The 22,539-nt window shown below is 37.8% G+C and overlaps 2 protein-coding genes across 5 annotated transcripts in view; both read right to left on the bottom strand.

The window, feature by feature from the left end:
- Positions 1-8,408: 8,408 nt before the first annotated feature.
- On the bottom strand, positions 8,409-10,088 carry rasd1 (RAS, dexamethasone-induced 1). The gene is made up of 2 exons (XM_077551297.1): positions 9,540-10,088; positions 8,409-9,420 (listed from the first exon to the last, which is right to left on the bottom strand). The coding sequence occupies exons 1-2, from the start codon at positions 9,808-9,810 to the stop codon at positions 8,891-8,893; spliced, it is 801 nt and encodes a 266-aa protein (XP_077407423.1). The 5' UTR covers positions 9,811-10,088; the 3' UTR covers positions 8,409-8,890.
- Positions 10,089-13,680: 3,592 nt separating this feature from the next.
- The window catches only part of pemt (phosphatidylethanolamine N-methyltransferase), a 40,178-nt gene continuing 31,319 nt past the window's right edge, over positions 13,681-22,539 (bottom strand). For all 4 annotated transcript variants that reach the window (XM_077551298.1, XM_077551300.1, XM_077551301.1 and 1 more), the window contains exons 6-7: positions 19,527-19,601; positions 13,681-15,222 (exon numbers count right to left, since the gene is read on the bottom strand). In XM_077551298.1, the coding sequence (XP_077407424.1) occupies positions 15,174-15,222; positions 19,527-19,601 (124 nt within the window). In that variant the 3' untranslated portion in view covers positions 13,681-15,173. The remainder of the gene's footprint in view (positions 15,223-19,526; positions 19,602-22,539) is intronic.

Genomic DNA, 22,539 nt, shown 5'->3' with positions numbered 1-22,539 from the left:
AGTAAATAACTGACTGACTTACTAATTTATACAACAACTCTAAGTTACCAATTGTTGGTTACAGTGTTCTAGAACTCTGCTCAATCATACTAAGATCTTGTTTCTACTGTATGAGCCTATCCCAGCTGACTTTAAGCAATAGTACACTATGGACTGGTCGCCAGTCAATCACAGTGAACATACAGAAATCTATGGAATATTTTGAGCCTTATTATGAATATAAAGCCTGTCAAACACTGAGCGATGTAGCCGTTGCACTGCAACAGAGAATCCGCCACCCTGTATTGGGTTTTGACACATGAAATGAACCACAAAAACATGGCATGATTGTCAAAAAATTTTATCTGACATTTTTAAATCTCAGTTTTTGTTCAGTTGCAATCGCGTGTGTTAATTTTTAACATAGTCATCCCGTTTTTATTTAGTCAACATTTGGTCGATTATAAACCTAGCATTTTAGTCCAAGAAAATGTAATTTTAATCGTCTGGTTTTAGTCAACAAAAATAGTCAATGTTTTAGTCAGGACAAACATTTTACCTATGTTTATTTATTTTTTGTTGGCAGATAATGTTGAACATTTCGGAGCCAAAACAATTTCACATGAAATTATCTCTCATCTTTTTGATGAAAACAACTTGACACAAAATGACAGTAGATCAACAAGTGGCTACTATGGCTCCATGCTACAAGCTAGTAAGTTAGCCAGCATTAGTTAGCGGTCGGATTGACATTATTGTTGGAACGTTATATTCATTGGATTAATGTTACGTTATAACTATAATTTACTTTTTCTTTTCTTTTTTAACCTTTCACCGTGAATCCATCTCCTGTCTGTCCCATGTGTTTGTGCATGTTGCACACGCTAGCTTCAGATTTGAAAGGGTGTGTGTCACATGACAGTGACTGATTAGCAGAGACAGGATTTTACAAAAGTGTTTTAGTTCATGAACTAAAATGTCCATAAATTTTAGTCCAGCTTTTATTAAGCGCAGTACAGTTTCGTCTTGTCTTAACTAGTCGATGAAAACGCATACCGATTTAGTCCCGGTTATGGTTTGTTAGTTTTCGTTAACAAAATTAACTCGAAAGGAGATTGCGGCAAAGACAGAAAACAGGTGATTGTGACATTATTAGAGGCTGTTGGCACTGATTGATTGCCACATTCACAGTACTTGAGCAGTGAATGTGGCAGAGGTATTCAGAGGCTCTCCACGCTTTGCCTTCTAGGCAATATAGTTCAGTTTTCTAACACGCTATATATGTGTATGTAAATATGTACATATCTCTGGCGTTGGGCCAAAACCTCCATAAATCACAATTTGGTAAAAAAAAATTCAAAGGTCTGTACTAGTGGGCAGTCCACACGTGTAGGTTTTATTTATTAATTTGTTTATTTTAATATTATTTATTTATTTTAATGTTATTTATTTTAATCTATTATTTTTATTTTATTTTTTTATTTTTTTATTTTCTGGAGCGCTCAGTATTGTTCATTCGGTAATTTTACCGATTTGACATGTCATCATCATTGCTGTCTTTTTTTTTTTGTATGTGGGTGAGTATGTGTATGTGCGTGTGTGCGTGCGAGTGTGTGTGTATTCATTAGTTCACCTAAAACCTATTAAAAAAATCACATACCGTTCACCTAAACCGAACACTTCCAGCCAGAGTCATGAGGCCGTCAGGAGACCCGAGGAAGGACCAAAGAAAAGAAAGGAAAGGAAAGGGAATTAATCTATTATTATTATTATTATTATTATTATTATTATTATTATTATTATCATTATTATTAATTAATTAATTTATTTATTAATTTATTTATTTGAATGAAAATGACAATTTGGGAGTTACGAGGTTTTGGCCCGGCACTATTGATATAAACAACACTGCCAGATGAATTTAGGCTAGTTTTTACAAATGATCAGTACTCAATATAATTGAAGAAATAAAGGGCCCCACAGAGACTGACCTCTGTTAACACTTGAAGATCATGCGGTGTGCATATCACGAGCATTGCTGTCGAGCGACAGCGACACCACCCAGTCGCGATTGCATCGAACCCACAAAGAGACCTTGACATGTTTGAAGCATGCCAGATTGTTTAGCTTTTTGTGATGTTGTGCGTCAGCAACCCTCCTGCGCTCACAGCGGGGGCCTCTCGGATAAAAGCGCCTTATGTCGCCCGATAATTTCATCTTCACGCCCGCGTCTGTCTTGTCTCCGCTTTGATACGAGGCCTTGCGAGGAGCGGTTCGTGTTCGCGGGCGTACACAAACCTCATTGTTGTTGTTTATCATCGCCGCTGCTCTGCTTTCGGTCAAACAGGGCTGACACTTGGAGGGCATGCGCGAGTGGTTGAGATGTGTGACAAAACGGTTTATTTATTTATTTATTTTTGTCTTGTTTTTGATACACATGCACCGACCAACAAGCGGCCCGTTACGGCAACCATATCACTTACATCAGCATTAGTTTCAATGTTATAACTTTCAGCATGACAACAGAAGTCATCTCATCGGGGCAGTTTACGCACGGAGCAGCTCAAAGAGCACTTATCGAAAGACTAACTGATCCCCAACTGAATCGTAATCAAATCCGTAATTCTGATACATAAGTTCTGACTGCTTGTATGCCTGCGAGCTCATTTCCTTGCGCGTTTGAAACAAACTTCATTAGATCTGCTTTGTGCTGTTGAATGCACTCTTTCACTAAAATGCAAAGGTATACATATTGCTGACATCAGGATGCCAAATTTAGAGGACATATCTTGTCACAAGTCTGCTCCAAGATGAACAAGCAAGCAAACGAATACTGGAATACGTAGAATTTATGCCATGGAATAATCATACAGCATTTTGAAAGTTATATATGTGTTTATTTTTGGTTATGTGATTGTGTTCATCCCAAATACAGCCACATCCTCAGTTTTAAGAGGGTGCACACACTTATGCAACCACATTATGTTAGTTGTTTATTTTAAATTCCTCTCTAAAAGTTGTGTAGAAAAAAGTTTTGAAAAGATTTAACTTGGTCTAATTTATATATATATATATATATATATATAGAACTGGGGTGACTAGATGTTTTCACCAACCTCATTGTTTTGTCCCGATATTACGCAGGTCCCGATCCAGCGTCTCGTTATTTATCGTTATTAGCAACTTTAAGAAGTTGCAAATTTGCGACTTTATAAAGTGGCAAATTTACGAGTATTTTTCTCGCAAATTTGCCACTTCATAAAGTCACAAATTTGCGACTTTATAAAGTGGCAAAATTACGAGTATTTTTCTCGCAAATTTGCCACTTTATGAAGTGGCAAATTTGCCACTTTCTAAAGTCGCAAATTTATGAGTATTTTTTTTCGCAAATTTGCCACTCCATAAAGTGGCAAATTTGCAACTTCATAAAGTTGCAAATTTGCCACTTTATAAAGTCGCAAATTTATGAGTATTTTTTCGCAAATTTGCTACTTTATAAAGTCGCAAATTTGCCACTTTATAAAGTGGAAAATTTGCCACTTCATAAAGTTGCAAATTTATGAGTATTTTTTCTCAAATTTGCCACTTTATGAAGTGCCAAATTTGCTACTTTATATAGTCGCAAATTTGCCACTTCATGAAGTGGCAAATTTGCCACTTCATAAAATTTGTGAGTTTTGTTGCGACTTTATACAGTCGTTTATAAAGACATGTAACCAAAAGGCAACGTGCACCCGTGGCCAGGGTGCTGTGAAGCATAACCCCCTGCCCACTAACCATTTCCTAGTTTAACACGTGATTGCAACATTTAGATCAAACACACACACACACACACACACACACACACAAAATCTGTACGACAGTCACTGCAAATGACTTCCTGTGGCTCGGTTAAATCTTAACCAGTCAACTCGGTGATGAGATGCAGAGGCCAGAGGAGGATGTTAGAGGAAACCAAGTCGTTACTCAGTTACTTTGAAGTGTGTGTATGCATCACACATCACTTCCAACTGTCCTATTCATTACCAGACACACTAAATGCACCGGGAACACTGGACAAATCAAACATGAATAGAACATGAACAAATGCATAAAGGCCAATTCATTAAATATTCATAATCAATATTTTACTCAAAAGTGATATTGTGAGTCTACTAGGTCTGGCTTTCATAGAAGCTGCCAAGCCTTTCAAGTGGAAGCTGCAGTTATTATGTCACCGTGTAATCACACCTGCGCATCAGTTATATCACAACAGTCTGGGCAAGGTCTGACTCGACTGTCATGCTTGGCTGCAACATAACAACATTACAGAAGAAGACAGACACGGACCCGGAGACTCATCTCGCCAATAAGGGTAGATCATTTTTGTTTGAGGAGACACTTTGGCCCACCTGCTCTAGGTTTGTGCAAAAACATGAAAAATAAATACCACCTCCATCTGCAGCTGAAACTTTAATTATCACAAGCACACATTTAATTGTTCATTTGGCTTAGACCTGTTTGTGCAATGCCCTCATCTCATAACAGTTTTTTATAACGCAGCTTTTCTCTTATATAGCTTATAAAAGATGACCCATTAAATGAAAGTTATAAAGCTCTATTTCCGTAGACAGTGCACTTCTGTATGCTCTAGCATTATAAAAAAAATAAAAAACGTATAAATACGTTTTTGGGAGTGAAGGACAAAGAATTAACTCATTCACTGCCGGCTATAGACGTCAAAAATTCATTTGAACTATTTCTATTAGTTTAACATTTTTTTCACACTTTTGTTAACAAGAGTATTAAAACCTAGAATTATTTTTAATTGTATTAGAACAGAAATAAAATGTGTGATTAATCGTGAGTTAACTAGTGAAGTTATGCGATTAATTACGATTAAAAATTGTAATCGCCTGACGCCCCTAATTTGTAATAATCTTTTCTTTAAAAAATAAAAAAGGATTATTAAAAATAAAAAAAAATACAATAGAAAAGAAAAGATTATTAAAAATTAGGGGCATCAGGCGATTAAAATTTGTAATCGTAATTAGTGGCATGACTTCGTTAGTTAACTCACGATTAATCACAAATTTTATATCTGTTCTAAATGTAAAAAAATAATAATTTCTAGGTTTTCATACTCTTGTTAACAAAAAAAAGTCGTTTTTTTTAAATAGAAATAGTTAAAATTAATTTTTGACGTCTATAGCCGTCAATGGCAGTGAATGAGCTAATTGCGACGTGGCACAAATGTCGGCAGATTTCTGGTTTCTGCCAAGCAAGAAAGAGTGTCTTGGAGATGCACCAGATGGCAGAAAGTCTAAACCTTATGCCTGCTCAGACCAGGTCTAAGACGGGTACAGGGTAGACAGTTGGTCTAACATGACGTATTTCATACATAAATAAAGCTGCTCTGCATTAAAGATTAAATGTAAAACTGCCTTAAAACAAAAAGAATCAAACGTTGTCTGCTAGCTTAATGCTAACATGCTACTTATAGTAATTGCCTTAAATCATGTTTAAATGTTTTAAGTTAGAACGTGAAAACACCAAATGTAATACTAAATGCTCCCCATTCACACCTGAGACCTTGTAACACTAATGAGTCACATGACATCGTGGAGGGTAAACATTTTCACTTAGGGGTGTACTCATTTTTGTTGCCAGTGGTTGAGCTGTGTTGAGTTAATGGACCGTAAATGTACACAGTTAAAAAAAAGCTGCATGTTGGACTATTTTATATTGTTGAAAAGCCATGAATTTTTATTTTTACAGAAATTTGACAGGTCTACTCAGTTTTGTGAGATACTTTATAAGAGAGAGGCATGGGACTGGCTATTACTTCTTCGAGCAACCGATATATGCCAGAAGTTCTAGACAAAGTGTAAGTTCACATGGCAACACATTTCTTTTCATCTTTTTTAATAAGCTAACCATACAGCCAACAATGTTCACATGAGGCTGCAAAAACAAACATTGCTATAAAGTGATGTCAGGCCAGCAGTTGGCAGTTGCTATGCAAGCACAAACACAGCATCCTTGAGTTCTACCATTACTGTGACTCACAGCACTCGCATGTGTCCAGAAAACTCAACACACACATTCTCCTGTTTTTATCTGCGTGAAAACCAAGAATGATGTCAATTTCATCTTTTTTTTTAAAAAATGTTTTCAGACAAAATTAGCATGAATTAAGAGCATCGCTTTATTGATATATATATATATATATATTTTTTTTTTTACATTTTTAGGATCTGGCAACTAACTGACTACCACATCATGTTTGTGTTTTTTTGAAAAGCTTCATGTGTAGCCAATGTTCACATGAAGATGCAAAAATCAACGAGATGATGCCTGACCGGCAGTTGCCATGACAGCACAACATCCTTGTGTTGGACCAATCGTGTGACATACTGCAATTGCACGTGCCCAAACTCAACTATCGCTTTTTTTTTTTTTTACTGAACTATCAAGTCCTTTGGTTTTCATTCCACATTTTTCTGGAATGACATGTATTGCATACCACAATGCATGAGCAGAAAATGTAAATAAATAAATAAATAAAATTGAGGAAAAAAACAGCAATTGGAAAGTAAGGAACATTAAATTATATTTGTTAGCACACACACACACATAAAAAGAAAAGAAAAAAGGACAGCAATGATGATGACATGTCAAATGAACAATACTGAGCTCTCCAGAAAAAAAAAAAAAAAAATTGTTAGCAAAGAACTAAACTTATTTCAAGATATCGATACTTGCGACTTGTGGGTTAGGGTTAAGGCAGATACCCATTAATATGCAATTTCTGAGAGTATATGTATAAAATATATAAATAAAATAGAAAAATAGAATAAAATTGCCATTAATTTCATGCAATTTCAAGTAAAAATGCTATATTGGAACATACAGGTCTTTAAAATGATGTCATTACTTTTTGTGGAAATGGTATGTAATGCCAAAAGAACTAGTCGTGACAAGCTGGCTGGGCTAAGATCCAGTGCCACTTTCAAGTGACTGACGTAGTCAGGAGGCCAGAGTACATTGTGAGATTATGCATATGCATTGTCATGCAGAAACCCCCACGTGCCCCGCAGGTGCATCGTCCCTGCTAACATGCCAAAGCCAAAGGGTAAGCAGAGCTGCATGGAGTTCTGTTGAATGCCCAGATTATTGGTGTAAAAATGCATTCATTCTTTCGAGGATTACCAAGGATTTCATGTTTTGTTTTGTTTTGTTTTTTTAGACCTCCAATGTTGTATCCCGCGTTCAGTGGGTCATAACATGTTTTATTCATATATGCAAATTAGAGCCACGGTGGGAGCTGGTATTCCAGTTTATCTAATTATAAATGTAACAAGGAGTCAGGCACATAGTGTTACTAATTAGCAGCAAGGCAGGGTTGGAGCACACACCGCTGTGGGTCCAACACGTGCACGCACACGCATAGCCTGCGATGCTCATTGTTGATAGCAAGGAGAAGCTTGCGCGTGCGTCACAATGGACGCCGAGGCGCTAGAATTGCTGCAGGGTGGATGAGAACAAATTCTGAACAGACTCAAAAAGATAATAGACAACTTCACGACTCTATCGGGATTCTAAAGTAATCGGTTCAGGTGAAGGGAATGGGATTTTTATTTTTTGAGTACAAATTCACACGCACGCACACATGCACACACGCACACGCACATTAAAACGGGAGAGAGCAATGATGATGACATGTTGAATCGGTAAGATTACCGAATGAACAATACTGAGCTCTCTCAGCAAAAAAGAAAAAGAAAAAAAAAAGATAATAGACAAACCGCACAGCTATCAAATTGACCTGTAGAATGAAAACAAAAGATTTAGAAAGAACAAACGAAATCAAGGGTTGTTGCTCAACCAATGTGAGCAACAACACTAGATTTATTTTTGCAATAGTATGTAATAATAGTAGCTAACTAGCATAGCATAAGACTAGCATACAATATTATTATTATAGCATTTAAGATTAGTTAGCCACTATTATAGGAGACCGGATTTTCAAAATTAAAAACAGGGCACTAGAAATTCGCTGCAAATGAAATATAGAATCCATTTCACCAAATTGAATCACTAGTAAGCCCCACTGGCCTACAGCTAAGAGGGGTTCGAACCCCTTCCAGTGTGGAGTTTACTGTAGATTTTTCAGGTAGGTATCTGTTCTATAGGCCTTCTTTAAATATTTATTTGTCTAACTTTACTTTTTATTTACTGTTTATTAATCATATCCAGATTTTTTTTTTCTACAAAAATATCTGTAGGCTACTTGTGCTGGGATGGACTTTACTTGATGGTTGGATTTGTTGCGTAAACATCAATGAGGGCTTTTATTTAAATATCAATGAATAAAATTGGGTTGTGCAAGTTGTATGTGCTTATGAGGACCCCATCAACAAAGTAAATAAACAGAAGATTGCAGATGATATTTTTAGGTAGTGTTTTTTTATTATTATTATATTCTCAGGTTTTCTTTGCAAAAAAAGTGACAGTCACAATAAATATACAGTACGTAGAAATAGTGCTGATTGCAAAGCAACATTCCAGTGTGGTTATAAAAACAACGATGTAAACAACATTACTGTCCGCTGCTGCGGCTCCATCTCAAGAGTCTCTGATGACGTCAACGAACACATTTTTTTCCCGCCCCTCATGACGCGCACAAGTACGGTGATGAAAAGTCACACGGTTGGATAAAACAAGTGAACATTCTTTGAATCTGTCGTGGGTAATGTTTTTTTTTTTTTGTAGCAGTTATTCGGAACCCGCTCCGTACCCATGGTGACAGTTTGCGTCGGCGCCTCCGCGTGCCCGCGCGCGCGCAAGCTGGAGCGAAAAAGCCCATTACGGCTGCTTTTCCTCTTTTTTTCCCCTCTTTTTTCGAATGTCTTCTTAACATCGAGTCCTCCTAACTGATAACGCATCTTTCTTTATCTTTGGCTTGTCCGCCGCCGACCGCCTTCTCTTTGATGTACATGAGGTCGCTGTGCACGCTGGGTCTCCGCGCGTACGGCGTGACCATGCCGTACGCCTCGTCCTTCATCTTCTTGTTCTTCACCGACTTCCTGTGCAGCATGTCGCAGTATTGCACCGACACCTTCCTGTGCAGGTCGGGGCTCATCTCGTGCGGCAGCTTGGCCAGCGTGAAGAGCGTCTGGAACATCCGGTCCACGTTCTCGTTGCGCTTGGCGGAGATCTCGAAGTAGGCGCACTTGTTGTCGTCGCCGGCATCCACCAGTTGCTCGATCTCGGCGCGCTGCACCTCGCGGTAGAACTCGCGGTCGCCCTTGTTGCCGCATATGACGAGGGGCACGTCGAGGTTTTCTTTCATTTTGTTTTTCAGGCACGATTTGGTCTCGTAGATTTGACGCTTGAGGCGTTGCACCTCGTGGAAGGAGTCTCTGTTGTCCAGGCTGAAGACCAGGATGAATACATCACCTGTGAGGGGGGGGAGAGGACTAAGTTTAGCTGTTCTGCAAATTATTATTATTATTTTTTTTACCTTTTAACATAAGTAAATAAAAAAACAGTGTGTGCGTAAAATGGCGCGCAAGTACCTGTGAGGATGGAGAGCCTCCGCATGGCAGGGAACGGATGGTTGCCAGATGTATCCAGGATGTCAAGCTGGTAAACGTCCCCCTTGATGCTGTACAGTTTTCTGTGAAAGTCCTCTATCGTCGGCGTGTACTGCTCGTCGAACCTCCCGTTGAGGAAGCGGGACACGATGGCGGTTTTCCCGACTTTGGTGGAGCCCAGAATCACCATCCGGTAGCAGTTCTTGGCCGGGATGTCAAAGTCGCTCTCCGAGGGGGACATTTTCTTAATCATAGCGTCTTTTGGATAGCAAGAGTTTCTTTTTTTTTGGGTTCGTTGACCGAGACTGCTGTGTGTTGCTGTCTGGCAGGATGAGGGTTGGAGCTGTATTTAAGCCCGCGGTGGACCCCGCCCCCCGCGGACGTCACGGCTCGGTGACAGGGTGCTCCGTCGAGCGCTGTAAAACCCGCGGAGCAAACTCCCACCGGTGCGTCAGTCTTGCAATTCCCCAAAAGTCACGGGAATAAAGTTTTTTTCTGAATGTGTGATGGAGAGAAATGGACGGAGGGCTCTTTTCTATTGAAAGGATTTATTCACTAGTAGAATAAGGCAGATATTGGTGACTTAACAAATAAAGACATTTCTACAAACACTTCTTAAAGACTAAATTCAAATATATTCAACTTAATGAACTTAAAAGTTTAATACAATTGAATTGTTACTGGCTGTTAATTTGTGTACCACAAATATTACGCAGTAAATTTTACTTTACATAGAGTCTGTGGTATACAAATGAAACTTACATACTATTTAGTCCCACTCGAAACAGTGTAAAATTTACACTTCGAAGAATGTAAAAACAAAAAAAGTCACTCAAGGGTTGAGGAACAAACCCACATCAATTTTGGTCTCCTTTTGCATGTAAGCAAAGTAGGAGCTCAGGTGGAAGCTGAAGGTCGTGAATTTGTTCCTCTACCCCTGTGTAACAAAAAAAATAAAAAGTAAAATTTTGTCAAAATCTCTCCTGGCAAAATTTACTTAGAATTACTGAGTAAAAAATTGTTAATAGTTTTTTTTTCACAGCATAGGCAAATTCTCGTACACTAAAAAATACACTCAAAAAATGGGTAAAAAATGGACCGATCCTCTACTTGGGTCAATTTGACCCAACTTTGAGTCAAGAAATCTTTCAGTGTAAAACAACTCATAAATATTGGTCAGATTCTTTAATTGGGTCAAAAATAATAATAATTGGCTCATTTTGTATGAACTTCCCCCACATAAAGTTGGGTCAAATTGACCCATAAAGTGGGTTGGTCCATTTTTGATCCATAATTGGGTTACGTTTGACCCAGCTGGTTTTAGAGTGTACTTTTACTCTCTTCTAAGGGTAAATTTTACTTTGTATAGAGTGGGACCAAATAGACTCGGTTTAGAGTCAAATTTACAGAATTTACTGTGTGACACCAAATGTGGCAAAATTGTACACAAGTAGACATACTAGCAAGCTAGATGCTAACAAGTCAACTATTTTAGTGGCACTAGTAGCACAAAGTTGCCAACTAGTGCATTTTTGCTTCACTGTATATCCAGGAAGTGAAAATGAACAAATATAATAAAAATAATGTTTTTTTTAAATTTTTTTATTATTATTTTTTTTTAACCCATATTGACTTCAAAGATGTTCTTGTGTTACAGTGCTGGTGATGTCATGAGAAGTCATGAGCAACAACTTGGGAACGGTGCAGATAAGCATCTGATCATAAGTCTGCGCTCGTCATTAATCAAATAAATCTTTGTTTTACGATAATACTTCATAAAAGATGTAAACTGAAAGCCAGAAGAAAACTTGTTTTTTCCATAATCATTTGCATTGGAATTTGGGATTGCTATATTCTGATCTAAAAAGTCTACACACACCAGATACAAATGTGGAGTGTGTCAAGCAGAAGAAAGTTTGCTGATTTTATTTTATTTTTTTGGGATAAATTGGTTGACACCCGTGCAGTGAAAGTGTGTCTAAAGAGTTACTGAGACTCCAGCAATGGATGCAGTTATAAGAATGACCAATAGGGAGCGCTAAAAGCACAATGTTAAGCAGATGTGTATTGCACGTCTGTTGAAGTCACGTTTATTATTTAGCCATTTTTCAGTTCTTTTCAAAAATTATGATTCTTGAAACACAAAAATGACATTTCACTTCTGTTCTATTCTTACTTTTCAAAAATGGTACTTGCACAAGGAAATTTGCAGAAATTGGTGGTTTAAAAAAATAAATAAACACTGTTATTTAAAATGAATAGAGCCTAGTATGTAAATACTGACTATATACATTGTATGCATTGTGTGCCCTTCAGCAGATGACATTGTTACATCACTTCTTTGATTGCTTGTGCTCACACTCACACAATAATAAAGGGCATTGTGCTTATCACAAATCAAGTGATCCAATAAATGCACTCCTCACAAAAGGTTAGAGATATTCAGCATTCAGGTCAACGTTTCTAGATGAACCTTTCAATGCACTATAACCTTTCCCGGTGAACTTAACTTGACCTTCTCTCACATGACTTCACTTGGAGACGTGATAGCTGACAAGTGACCGAGACAGCAAACACCAAAAAAAAAAATGAAAACGGGCTAGTAATGCTGCATTCGAGGAAGGTGGGAAAAGTTGGATTCATCCCAATTGGATTGTCCTGTTCCGACCTCAAAACATTTGAGGTGTGTGTAAACAACAAAGATGGCTGACTATGATAAATAGTTGGTTGTAAAGCAGTCACTATCGAATATTTTTTGTAATCGATTAATCTATCGATTATTCGATTAATCGACTAATCAGATTCATTTAAATTTTGCATTAAAGTGCATTACAAAAAACAAAATTTCTCCGATTGCTCTTTATTAACTAGTGATGGGTGGTTATTTGTTACTTCGTATGTGTATAGTGAATCAATAAAAAAAGTGGGGATTGATGTTACCGGTTCGGTCATTGTTTTCCAAAGTAAAAACAGATGTTTGCAAATGTCTTATTTTGATTATATTCTTTCATCTGCAAACAATGACAGTCAATGTGCTAAATAAAATCAGAGGATTTGGACAATTTTAAATAAAAAAATGGCTTCAAACGATTACTCGATTATTAAAATAGTTGTCGATTAATTTGACTTGTCGATTAATTGATTAATTTTGACAGCTCTAGTTCTGGTCCACGCAGTGCAAATCACATTATGTTACGTGAAATTACTTACTTTTAATAACTAAATTAATGAAATGAAAAATAATCTATGTTGAGAATCTTGTAATTCATGTTTTGTCATTCATGGTCTGTCCTAACCCTGATTAACCCCAAATAAAGATCGAGTCGGCCTTTCGTAGTCCCATTTTATATAGTACGAGTCAAGTCCACAGAGAGCATCCACAACATTAAGGGGATGACATTGTTCACAGATAACAGTCAGAAGGGTACAAACAAATGTTCAAGTCATTAAAATGAACCCCGGACTCAATTAGACCACTCAATCTTGATCACCAGAAGGAAATGAGATTTGCACTACTGGCAGGTCAGGGCGTGCGCATGTCGTGACCGAGTGGACACGATGACCTTTTGTTTAAGCACTTATGGATGAGACAGATGTTCTCCTTCAATCGCTTTCTCGTCATTCTTGAAGTGGGATCGCCCTGCCCCACCCGCAAGTTCTGCATGACCAGTAAAGAGTCTCAGCATCGTAATTTCCGGGCGACAATCCCGCTACAGTTTTCCCGCGCTTTGATCTGAATTAAAAAAAAAGAAAAAAAAGTCATGTTTTCTGTTGTACGGTGGTCGAGGCGCCGTGCAAATCCAATCAAAGTCTCAGAAATACCAAAAAAGCCCTTTTTTCCTCCTTTTATGGGTTTTTCCTGAGGCTGCCTGCTCAGTCGATACCATTTATTGATAGAACACTCAACCTTTTATACGTCTCATGAGCATTCCGCCTGAGGGATTCCTGAGTCACGACCTCGGGTCTTATAAGCATGTTTTTGTGTCAACTGGACGTCTGTAGCACACAATGTAGTAATAACAGAAAAAAAAAAAAAACTGTATTGTTTTTGTGTTTACTGTACAAAATGAAAAAGCGAGAGAAAGTAAAGTCGATTTCATACGACATTAAAAAGAGACATCGGTTATTTCACTTCATTTATTACATAAATGTGTCCAATCAACCACCTCCAGAGTGAAAGAACATGTTCAAGTGTGTCTCGTTATCTAAGGTCAAGGGTCAACCAATGAGCTTCTTCTTAGTATCTTGCAGACACAGCACATGCTTGTTCAGCATTAAAAGAAGAGCTTCGACGCAGTGGAAATGAGGCCAAAATAAAAAACACAATTTACAAGGAACTCATGATTGATTATTTGAAATTGGGCTTGCAAAAGGAAAAAATGTGGCCATGAACCTTGTAACCCTTTATTATTATTTTTAACTCTTTGACTGCCAAAAACGTTAAATAACGTTTAGTAAAATCCTATGGAGGAGTGCCAAAGACGTTAAAATACGTTTGTTTCAAAACAGAGGTGAAACTAACCATTTTCTATTGTTGATTACTGAAAAACGGAATAAGGTAGAAACAAACTTTTTTTTCTGATGGAAGGTGAGAGTCTAATCTTTCATTTGTTAGTATGTGTGTTTCCATAGTCCAAACACATAATTTTCTATGGACCTTGAAAGATCAGTCAAAATGCTTAAAATCGGCTGGCACCCACGGCATCCCTTTTCTGAAAACGTCTGGCAGTCAAAGAGTTAAAAGTTTATCTCTATAAACCAATGAACTTTACAAGACTGACTCCCAAATGTCTCAAAATTATTTAAAGGGGAAGTCAACCCCCCCAAAAAATTCTTGACAATATGTTCTGTGCAGCCCGACAAGTCAAACTACGATATTCTGCAATAAGTGCAATATGAGTTAAGCAGCAAAATCCAGTAATTTTAATCAATATCAAAAGGCGGCCATTTTGCCACTTGCTGTCGGAGTGAAAATGGCATCACAGTTAATCAGGTTTGAGATAACAACCAATCGCAGCTCATCTTAAAAAAAAGGTGAGCTGTGATTGGTGGTTATCTGAGCCCTGAGCAAGTGTGATGTCATCTTCAGTCGACAGCAAGTGGCAAGATGGCCGCCCCCTGAGATGGACAAAAACGTCTGGATTTTGCTTCATAACTCATATTCCACAAATGTAATATTAATCAGAATGTCATGTTTAGACTAGTGAGGTCACATATTATTGTCAAGAAATGTTTAAATTGACTTCCCCTCTAAGAAAAAAAATACTCCTTTTTGATATTTTGCTTCAATTTTCTGTAAATTATTTACTTTTTTTTTTTGTGAAATGCTACGACAAAATTTTGTGTTTTGTTTCTAGAGCACTAAAACACATTTCCCACACGTTTTGACACAGTTAGATGAGATCTATTTTTTAATAGTAATAATAATAATAATAATAATAATAATAATAATAATAATAATAATAATAATAATAATAATAATAATGACCAGATTTCCTGCAACTATAGAAGAGCGCGACGGCAACCGATTTCCACTGGAATTGCCTCACTAATGGATAATCTTGCGGCCCCCTTCCGGGTCCGAATGGAATCCTCCCACAACCCGAGCGGATGCGCTTATTCCCGTTTGCGCGTCCTCTGCCGATAGATGTGCTCAGTGAAAGGTCTGCAAATACAGCAGAACAAACAAATTATGAAGTTGTTGTATGAGTTGGGCTTAAAGACCGAAAGCGTATTTTTAATTCCTCTGGATCAATATGGACTCTGACATCTTGTGAGGTTTGCAAAAACAGCATGGTCATGTTTTTGGTCTCTTGACACACAGTATTTAACTCATTCATTCCCAGCCATTTACACTGAAGCAACCCCCTTCGCTCCCGGCTGTTTTACCGGATTTTGACAGACTTTGCAAGGCCCACAGAAAACAAAGATTAAAGTGTCTTCTTTCATCCGTTTTGCAGCAAATAGCATTAAAATATAGCTAAGTTTATCATTATTCACAAAGCTGTTAAAAACATTGTCAAAAAGAGCTAGTTGCAAATAGCCCTGGCTGATCTCTTATACTCTGCTGCCACCTGCTGGCCGGGTTTTGTAATAACTACCATTGTTTTAAGCGACCCTTTCAGGTCAGAAGCTGCATCAAAGCCTTCTGTATGCTCTAGCATTATAAAAAAAAAAAAAAAACTTTAAAAAAACGTATAAATACGTTTTTGGGAGTGAAGGACAAATAATTAACTCATTCACTGCTATTGACGGCTATAGACGTCAAAAAATTATTTAAACTATTTCTATTAGTTAAACATTTTTTTCCACTTTTGTTAACAAAAATGTGAAAACCTACAATTTTTTTTATTGTACATTTAGAACAGCTATCAAATTTGTGATTGATCGTGAGTGAGTCAACTAGTGAAGTCATGCAATTAATTACAATTAAAATTTTAATCGCCTGATGCCCCAAATTTTTACTAATCTTTTATTTTATCTTTTAAATCGCGTCAGGTGAATACAATTTTTCATTGTAATTAATCACATGACTTCAATAATTAACTCATGATTAATCACAAATTTTATATCTGTTCTAAATGTACAATATATATATATATATATATATATATATATATATATATATATATATATATATATATATATATATATATATATTTAGGTTTTCATATTCTTATTAACAAAAGTGGAAAAAGTGGAAATAGTAGTAATAGTTCAAATGAATTTTTGACGTCTATAGCCGTCAATGGCAATGAATGAGTTAAAAAACAAATTTATACGTTTTTTGGGTTTGAGTGAGTTAAGAAGCAAGTCACCTAACTTATTTTCCCTAAGGATACTTTAGATATGTTGTACCATCTGTCCAAAGTTGTAAATGTTAGCGATAAAGCAAACAAACACACTCATCATATCGATAGCTGAATCAGAATTATATACTTATTAGAATCCCTCCATCAGTTTGGGGACAAATATTTCCGTGATATGAAATGACTTCAAGCCTTGTATAAGCTATTATAAAAAAAAAAACGATTCCCTGACTAAACAAGGCCATCCGAAAGGAGAGAATTGGGTGGCTGCTTCCGGAGTTACGTAGTAGCCGAAATAGACTGTCTGGGAGGGAAACGGTCAATTCAAACAATTTAACAAGGTAAGAAATCTTCCAGTTTTTTTTTTTACAATGACATACAGATCAGGACTGTTGAGTACATATTTGGGGGGAGATTACATTTTCACTGAACACTGAAACGGTACCAAAATAGCACATTTTGATTGTTGCAGTTATCCATACAGCTCCTTTGAGGAACTAATTGAACAATATTGACATCATACTGTCATTATTTGTAAATGAAATAAACTGTACCAATTGGCGGAAATGTGAAAGAGGCCCACTTTGGCTGCATTCAAGACTGCTGTGAACCTCAAAGCATTCCAGTTAAATCTGAACAAAAAAAACATGGCTGACGACCAGCTAAGATTTGCTTTGTTTGTTAAAAAAAAAGAGAAGCTGAATCTTTTTTTTTTAAACCTCATCCAATGCGTCATCATGCAGACGGGGTACAGACGATCATATTCAAAATTGCAGACCACGGCAAGTTTGTTATTATCAATGGGGTCTTTGAAAATTATTTTGCTCCTGTTTACTACGTACTGTACAAAATGTCCATAGGATTAGTTATATGTTTTGTATTCAAAATAAAACTTGCTTTTGGTGTTGTGATTTTCTTTGGCTGAGATTCATTTCAGCAATATCACCATAATACTGATGACTATGACACTGAAGATCTGTGACAGCATTTTCTCCCATGAATGTTGAGAAGATCACAGTCTTGGCTGATCCAAGCTCTTGGAACATATGAGCAACATCAAACACAGCCTCCTGCCAGGAAAATTCAAGGTCTTATGTTACCAGCTCACCTTGTGCCAACACCTGCTACTGAAGCTGTGTGACATCACCCTATGACGGACTTAAAGCGGGATGCAAATGCCAACAATTACGGCAGGGCCTGGGCCCGACACGGCGCTGTTGGGAAGAAAAAACACGAAACTCCCACTGATATGCATCAGTGTGACACTCATCTGAGGCCTGTTGGGCCAAAGCCAAAACATGAAAGCGGAACGCAACCAGGTCGCCAGTTGCCTAAAGCACCAACAGACTGACTGGAGTCAGGAGGGTGTGCCTGGCATTGGATGCAGATTGGCACTAAAGATAAGCAGTGGCAAATCCAGGTCCAGAAAGTAAAAGTTGAGTTTTTACCTTTCTGGACCCGGATTTGGCACATTTTTGGGAGAGGTGGCAAATCCAGGACCAGAGAGTAAAAGTGGAGTTTTTACCTTTCTGGACCCGGATTTGGCACATTTTTGGCAGAGGTGGCAAATCCAGGTCCAGAGAGTAAAAGTTGAGTTTTTACCTTTCTGGACCCGGATTTGGCAGAGGTGGAAAATCCAGGTCCAGAGAGTAAAAGTTGAGTTTTTACCTTTCTGGACCCGGATTTGGCACATTTTTGGCAGAGGTGGCAAATCCAGGTCCAGAGAGTAAAAGTTGCGTTTTTACCTTTCTGTACCCGGATTTGGCACATTTTTGGCAGAGGTGGCAAATCCAGGGCCAGAGAGTAAAAGTTGCGTTTTTACCTTTCTGGACCTGGATTTGCCACCTCTGCCAAAAATGTGGTCTAAAATCACAGAGAAAGACAACCTGCATTGCTGTGCTGGAAAGGACCATGACATGGTATGTGGCCTCATGTAAGGCTGACCCTCCTGATAAGTGCCACTTATGAAACTTTCCCTAGCCCCCGGAACAGCTCAGTCAAAGCCTGCCAGCTCTGTGAGTCCCTGAACCCATCTGGATGCAACTCAGCTTTGGCGAATGGCATTGCAGAGTCCTGCACAAGGTAGCCAAAACAACATGTGACGCACAGGCTAGGCTATCCAGGCCAAGCTAGTACCAACACAGCGGCGGATCCAAGTCATCGGGTAAGAGAGTGAGGACAACAACACTAGCACAAGTCAACCTGGAGATGAGTGTAAAACCACAGTTGACCTTGAATGCTGACTTAAGTTCCCCATGGAGGTCAAACAGACTTCTTAACAGAGACCAGTCTTCATGACAAAGCTGACTGAGGGAATGAAGATGGCAAGAGGGGAGGTACACAGACACCAAACTTGGTGGAAGGTGTACATATGCAGTGGAAGTCTACAGTGGAAGATCCACCCACCATTTTCCAGGATCACAGACGACCTTGTAGTGGACTTGATTCCAAATGAAGTTGGCATTGGATCGATATGGTTTTCCTCTTTGGCCCAGAGAACACGATGTCCATGATTTCAAAAAAACAATAAACTCATTTAATTTAATTAAAACTCAATAAACTCAAATAAAACCCATTCAAAACCAAAAAACATGTAAATACGCTTTTTAATACTTTGTCCTTCACTCCCCAAAACATATTTATACTTTTTTTTTAGTTTTTTTATACAAGAGCATACAAAAGGCTTTGATGCCACTTCTGAGATGAAGAAGTCGCTTAAAGCAATAGTAGTTATTGCAAAAAAATGGCCAGCAGGTGGCAGCATAGTATAAGAGATCAGCCAGGGCCATGTTGCAACAAGCTCTTTTTGCCAGTGTTTTCACCAGGAATGTGAATAATGATGAAACCTAGCTACATTCCATATATTCTATTTATATTCCATGTTTTTATAGCAATAGAACACAATATTGTGAAAAATCAGTCAAAATCCAGTCGAAACAGCCGGGAGCGAAGTGAATGAGTTAAAATGTGGACTCGTCAGACCACATCCCACTTTTCCACTTTGTGTCAGTCCATCTCAGATGAGCTTTTGATCCCAGAGAAGTTGGCGATTTGGCTGGGTGTTATAGTTTCAACAATACATATCTCGTCTTTGTGTTGTATGTGTTGAAAGGATTTACAAATCATTTGACTCTAGAGTTCAATCTTGCGTAGGACTTACCCCTCAAATCGTATTGCGATCTTGTAGACCAATGCTACAATTGCAGTCAGGACGAGACCCATTGGACTTGCACCTCTGGTAACACACAACAGGAAAACAAACCAGAGAGAAAATAAGTCACATGCTCTTTGTATTAAGTATTTATGCAGCCAAGGTAAGTGCATATTAAAATGTATTACAGAGTATGTGAGGGCCTCTCAGTGAAAAACCCATTTCATCAACACCCTCTCACAGATGAATATTGTGTGATGTTAAAGTCATGTCACTACAACCGTCACAGTCAGGCTGTTTTAAATAAGTATCTCGGTCCAACAAAGAGATTTTTTTGTACCAAATTGTATCCGGACCACATCACTTACACCTAATGCAGACGATATCATATTCATATTGAGAGCTAGGTTCAGCTAAATACAATTTATAACTCTATCAGACAAGAAGGCTGCACTGTGACGTCAATTGATATAAAATGTATTTCCGATTGTGTCTGAAATGATGCCTTGTGATAGCTGCAGATGAAACAAATATGCAGTACAATACATTGACCTACATTTGCTGGTCAGAAAGTGGCCCACTGACACTTTTTTTTTTCTTTCCAGGAAAATAAAGAAAAACTGTGGGTGGGTGGACAAGTAGGAGCCTACGACACATTTTTACATTAAACTCAAATCATTCAAAGAAAATCGTATCTCAGTCATAACAATCGATCGTCCATTGCCACTGTCGTTGTAATGAATGACCTGAAAGAAGAACTCGAACGCCATAATGACACCAACATAACATGGTGGTGGGAAAAAAAAATGAATTGTTGATGAAGCTTACAAAACTGACCCAGTTAGCCAGAATGTGATGGTGACGTGACACACAGAGAAGGGAAAGGTGGTCAGTGTGGTCGCAGTGACTCAATCATGCTGTGTCCCCCTCCCAGTATTTATTTATTTCAGGCTAATTTATTTGGTTTATGTGCCATTTGGTCATTTTGTGGCATGCATCCATTGCCAATTTGCCATTATGAACACATTTGATGTTAAATTTATTATGTGAAAACTTATTTAAATTTTTTTCCCATTATTGCTTTTCCATTTTCTACTAATCTGCAATAGGGATAGACCAATTGTTAGCCAGGCCAAATATCGGTATTGCCTTTTTCAAGTACAAAAGCGAAGAACTGCCGAGATGGAGATAATATTTTGACAGGAGAGTACATTCTAACGGATTTGCGATTATGTTCCAACGTGTTCAAACCAATAATCGCAAATATGTTCAAACATACAAGTACCTTCAAGCATTCTCACAAATACCTTCGAACATACTCTCACATTTGTTAGAAGGTACTTAAAGGCTAAATGCCACAAATGTAGCATATTTAAAACCTCTGCAAAGCTGAAAAGTTGTTCAATAAAAAATATGCTTGAAAAAAATTTATACAAAGTTAAGAATTGCTGTTTGTATTTAAAAAAAATGTTGACACCAATATTATTATTTTTCCCTTATACAGAAAATCCAAATATTTATTTTTGGCCTCCTTGACTACTATTAATCGGTATCTAAAAAGGCCCTCATGTTTTTCTGACAATTTTTTTGCGGGGAGTTTTTTTTTGTGTGTGTGTATTTTTTCCTTCTGTTTTTTCTGCCATAAAAAAAAAATTCAGAAAAACAAAAGGAAAACTATTTAAAAAAAACTGAATTTTTTTGGGGAGTATTTATTTTTTACCTCCAAGTGACTTGTTGCAGACTCGCTAATAGCACACTTTCTCGCATACCTCCAACACACCTCTACATACATTGTGGCGGCCGCGGCTCAGGGTGTAGAGACGGTCGCTCAGCAACCAGAAGATCGGCTGTTCGATCCCCGTTCTCCCCAAGTCATGTGTTGTTGTGTCCTTGGGCAAGGCACTTCCCACACATTGCCTCCAGTGCTACTCACGCTGGTGTTTGGTGGTGGTCGGAGGGGCCGTAGGCGCACACTGGCAGCCACGCTTCCGTCAGCCTTCCCCAGGGCACCTGTGGCTACTTAAGTAACTTCTCGCCAGCACAGTGTGAATGTGTGAGTGTATCAACAATGTATCCATTCCATTGTAAAGCGTCTTTGAGTGTCTAGAAAAGTGCTATATAAATCCGATGCATTATTATTATTTGACTATGTCACTTACTGGCTCAGTTAAGGTAAGTATACGAACATGTCTGTCAAATGATCGGCATGATTTTAGCAAGATAACCGTTAAGTTTCTACAGAAGCATATTGCATGCAGGAAGTGTCCGCCATTAGCGAACAAGTCACTGGAGTTCAGAGGTAAAAAAAAAAAACCTCCCCGTTTTCAGATTTTTGAGGTTTTCTGAGTTCCATTTTTTTAAATTTTTTTTTTGATTATGACAAAAAAAGCAATAAAACAGAAAAAAATATTCCCCAAAACAGAAACAAATATTCCCAGAAACAGAAAAAAATACACAAAAAACAAAACTTTCACAAAAAATTAGTCATGATGATAACACCCCGAGACCCCCCCCCCCCCCCCCAGGTGAATACAATACGCTTCCGTAGGTATCGGCCCTGGGAGAAAAAACACACACACACACACACACACACACACACACACAAAAAACAGTCTAACTCTAATCTGTAAATGATGATCTTAATTATTACCTGCCCTGAAATATAGTACGAACCAATTTAGTGATTCCATGTATCTAAATGGATAGTTGAAAACATGTAATTATGTCCCTTCCTTGAAATATGAGCCATCCTCCACAATGACGCATTTGCGTTCTATTGCATTCTGGGAACAGGAATTAATAAACTTCGGCTTCATCCCGTCAGCCCTTTTTCTTTTGGGGTATAATTTTGTATGTGAAAAGGGAATGTTGTAAATTGATTGTCCAAAAGGAAAAATGAACAAATAAAAACAATAAAATAATATCACGTAAATCTACTAAAGGCGTTTCTTCCAAATAAATCGAACAAATGATCGTCATCACACTGTGAGATCATCATAGCTGCATATTGAGCAAAATTGTG

The sequence above is a fragment of the Vanacampus margaritifer genome, chromosome 18, assembly GCF_051991255.1.
Source record: "Vanacampus margaritifer isolate UIUO_Vmar chromosome 18, RoL_Vmar_1.0, whole genome shotgun sequence".
NCBI classification, from domain to species: domain Eukaryota; kingdom Metazoa; phylum Chordata; class Actinopteri; order Syngnathiformes; family Syngnathidae; genus Vanacampus; species Vanacampus margaritifer.
Note: the sequence above shows the minus strand (reverse complement) of the source record. Positions and strands in the feature narration are given on the sequence as shown.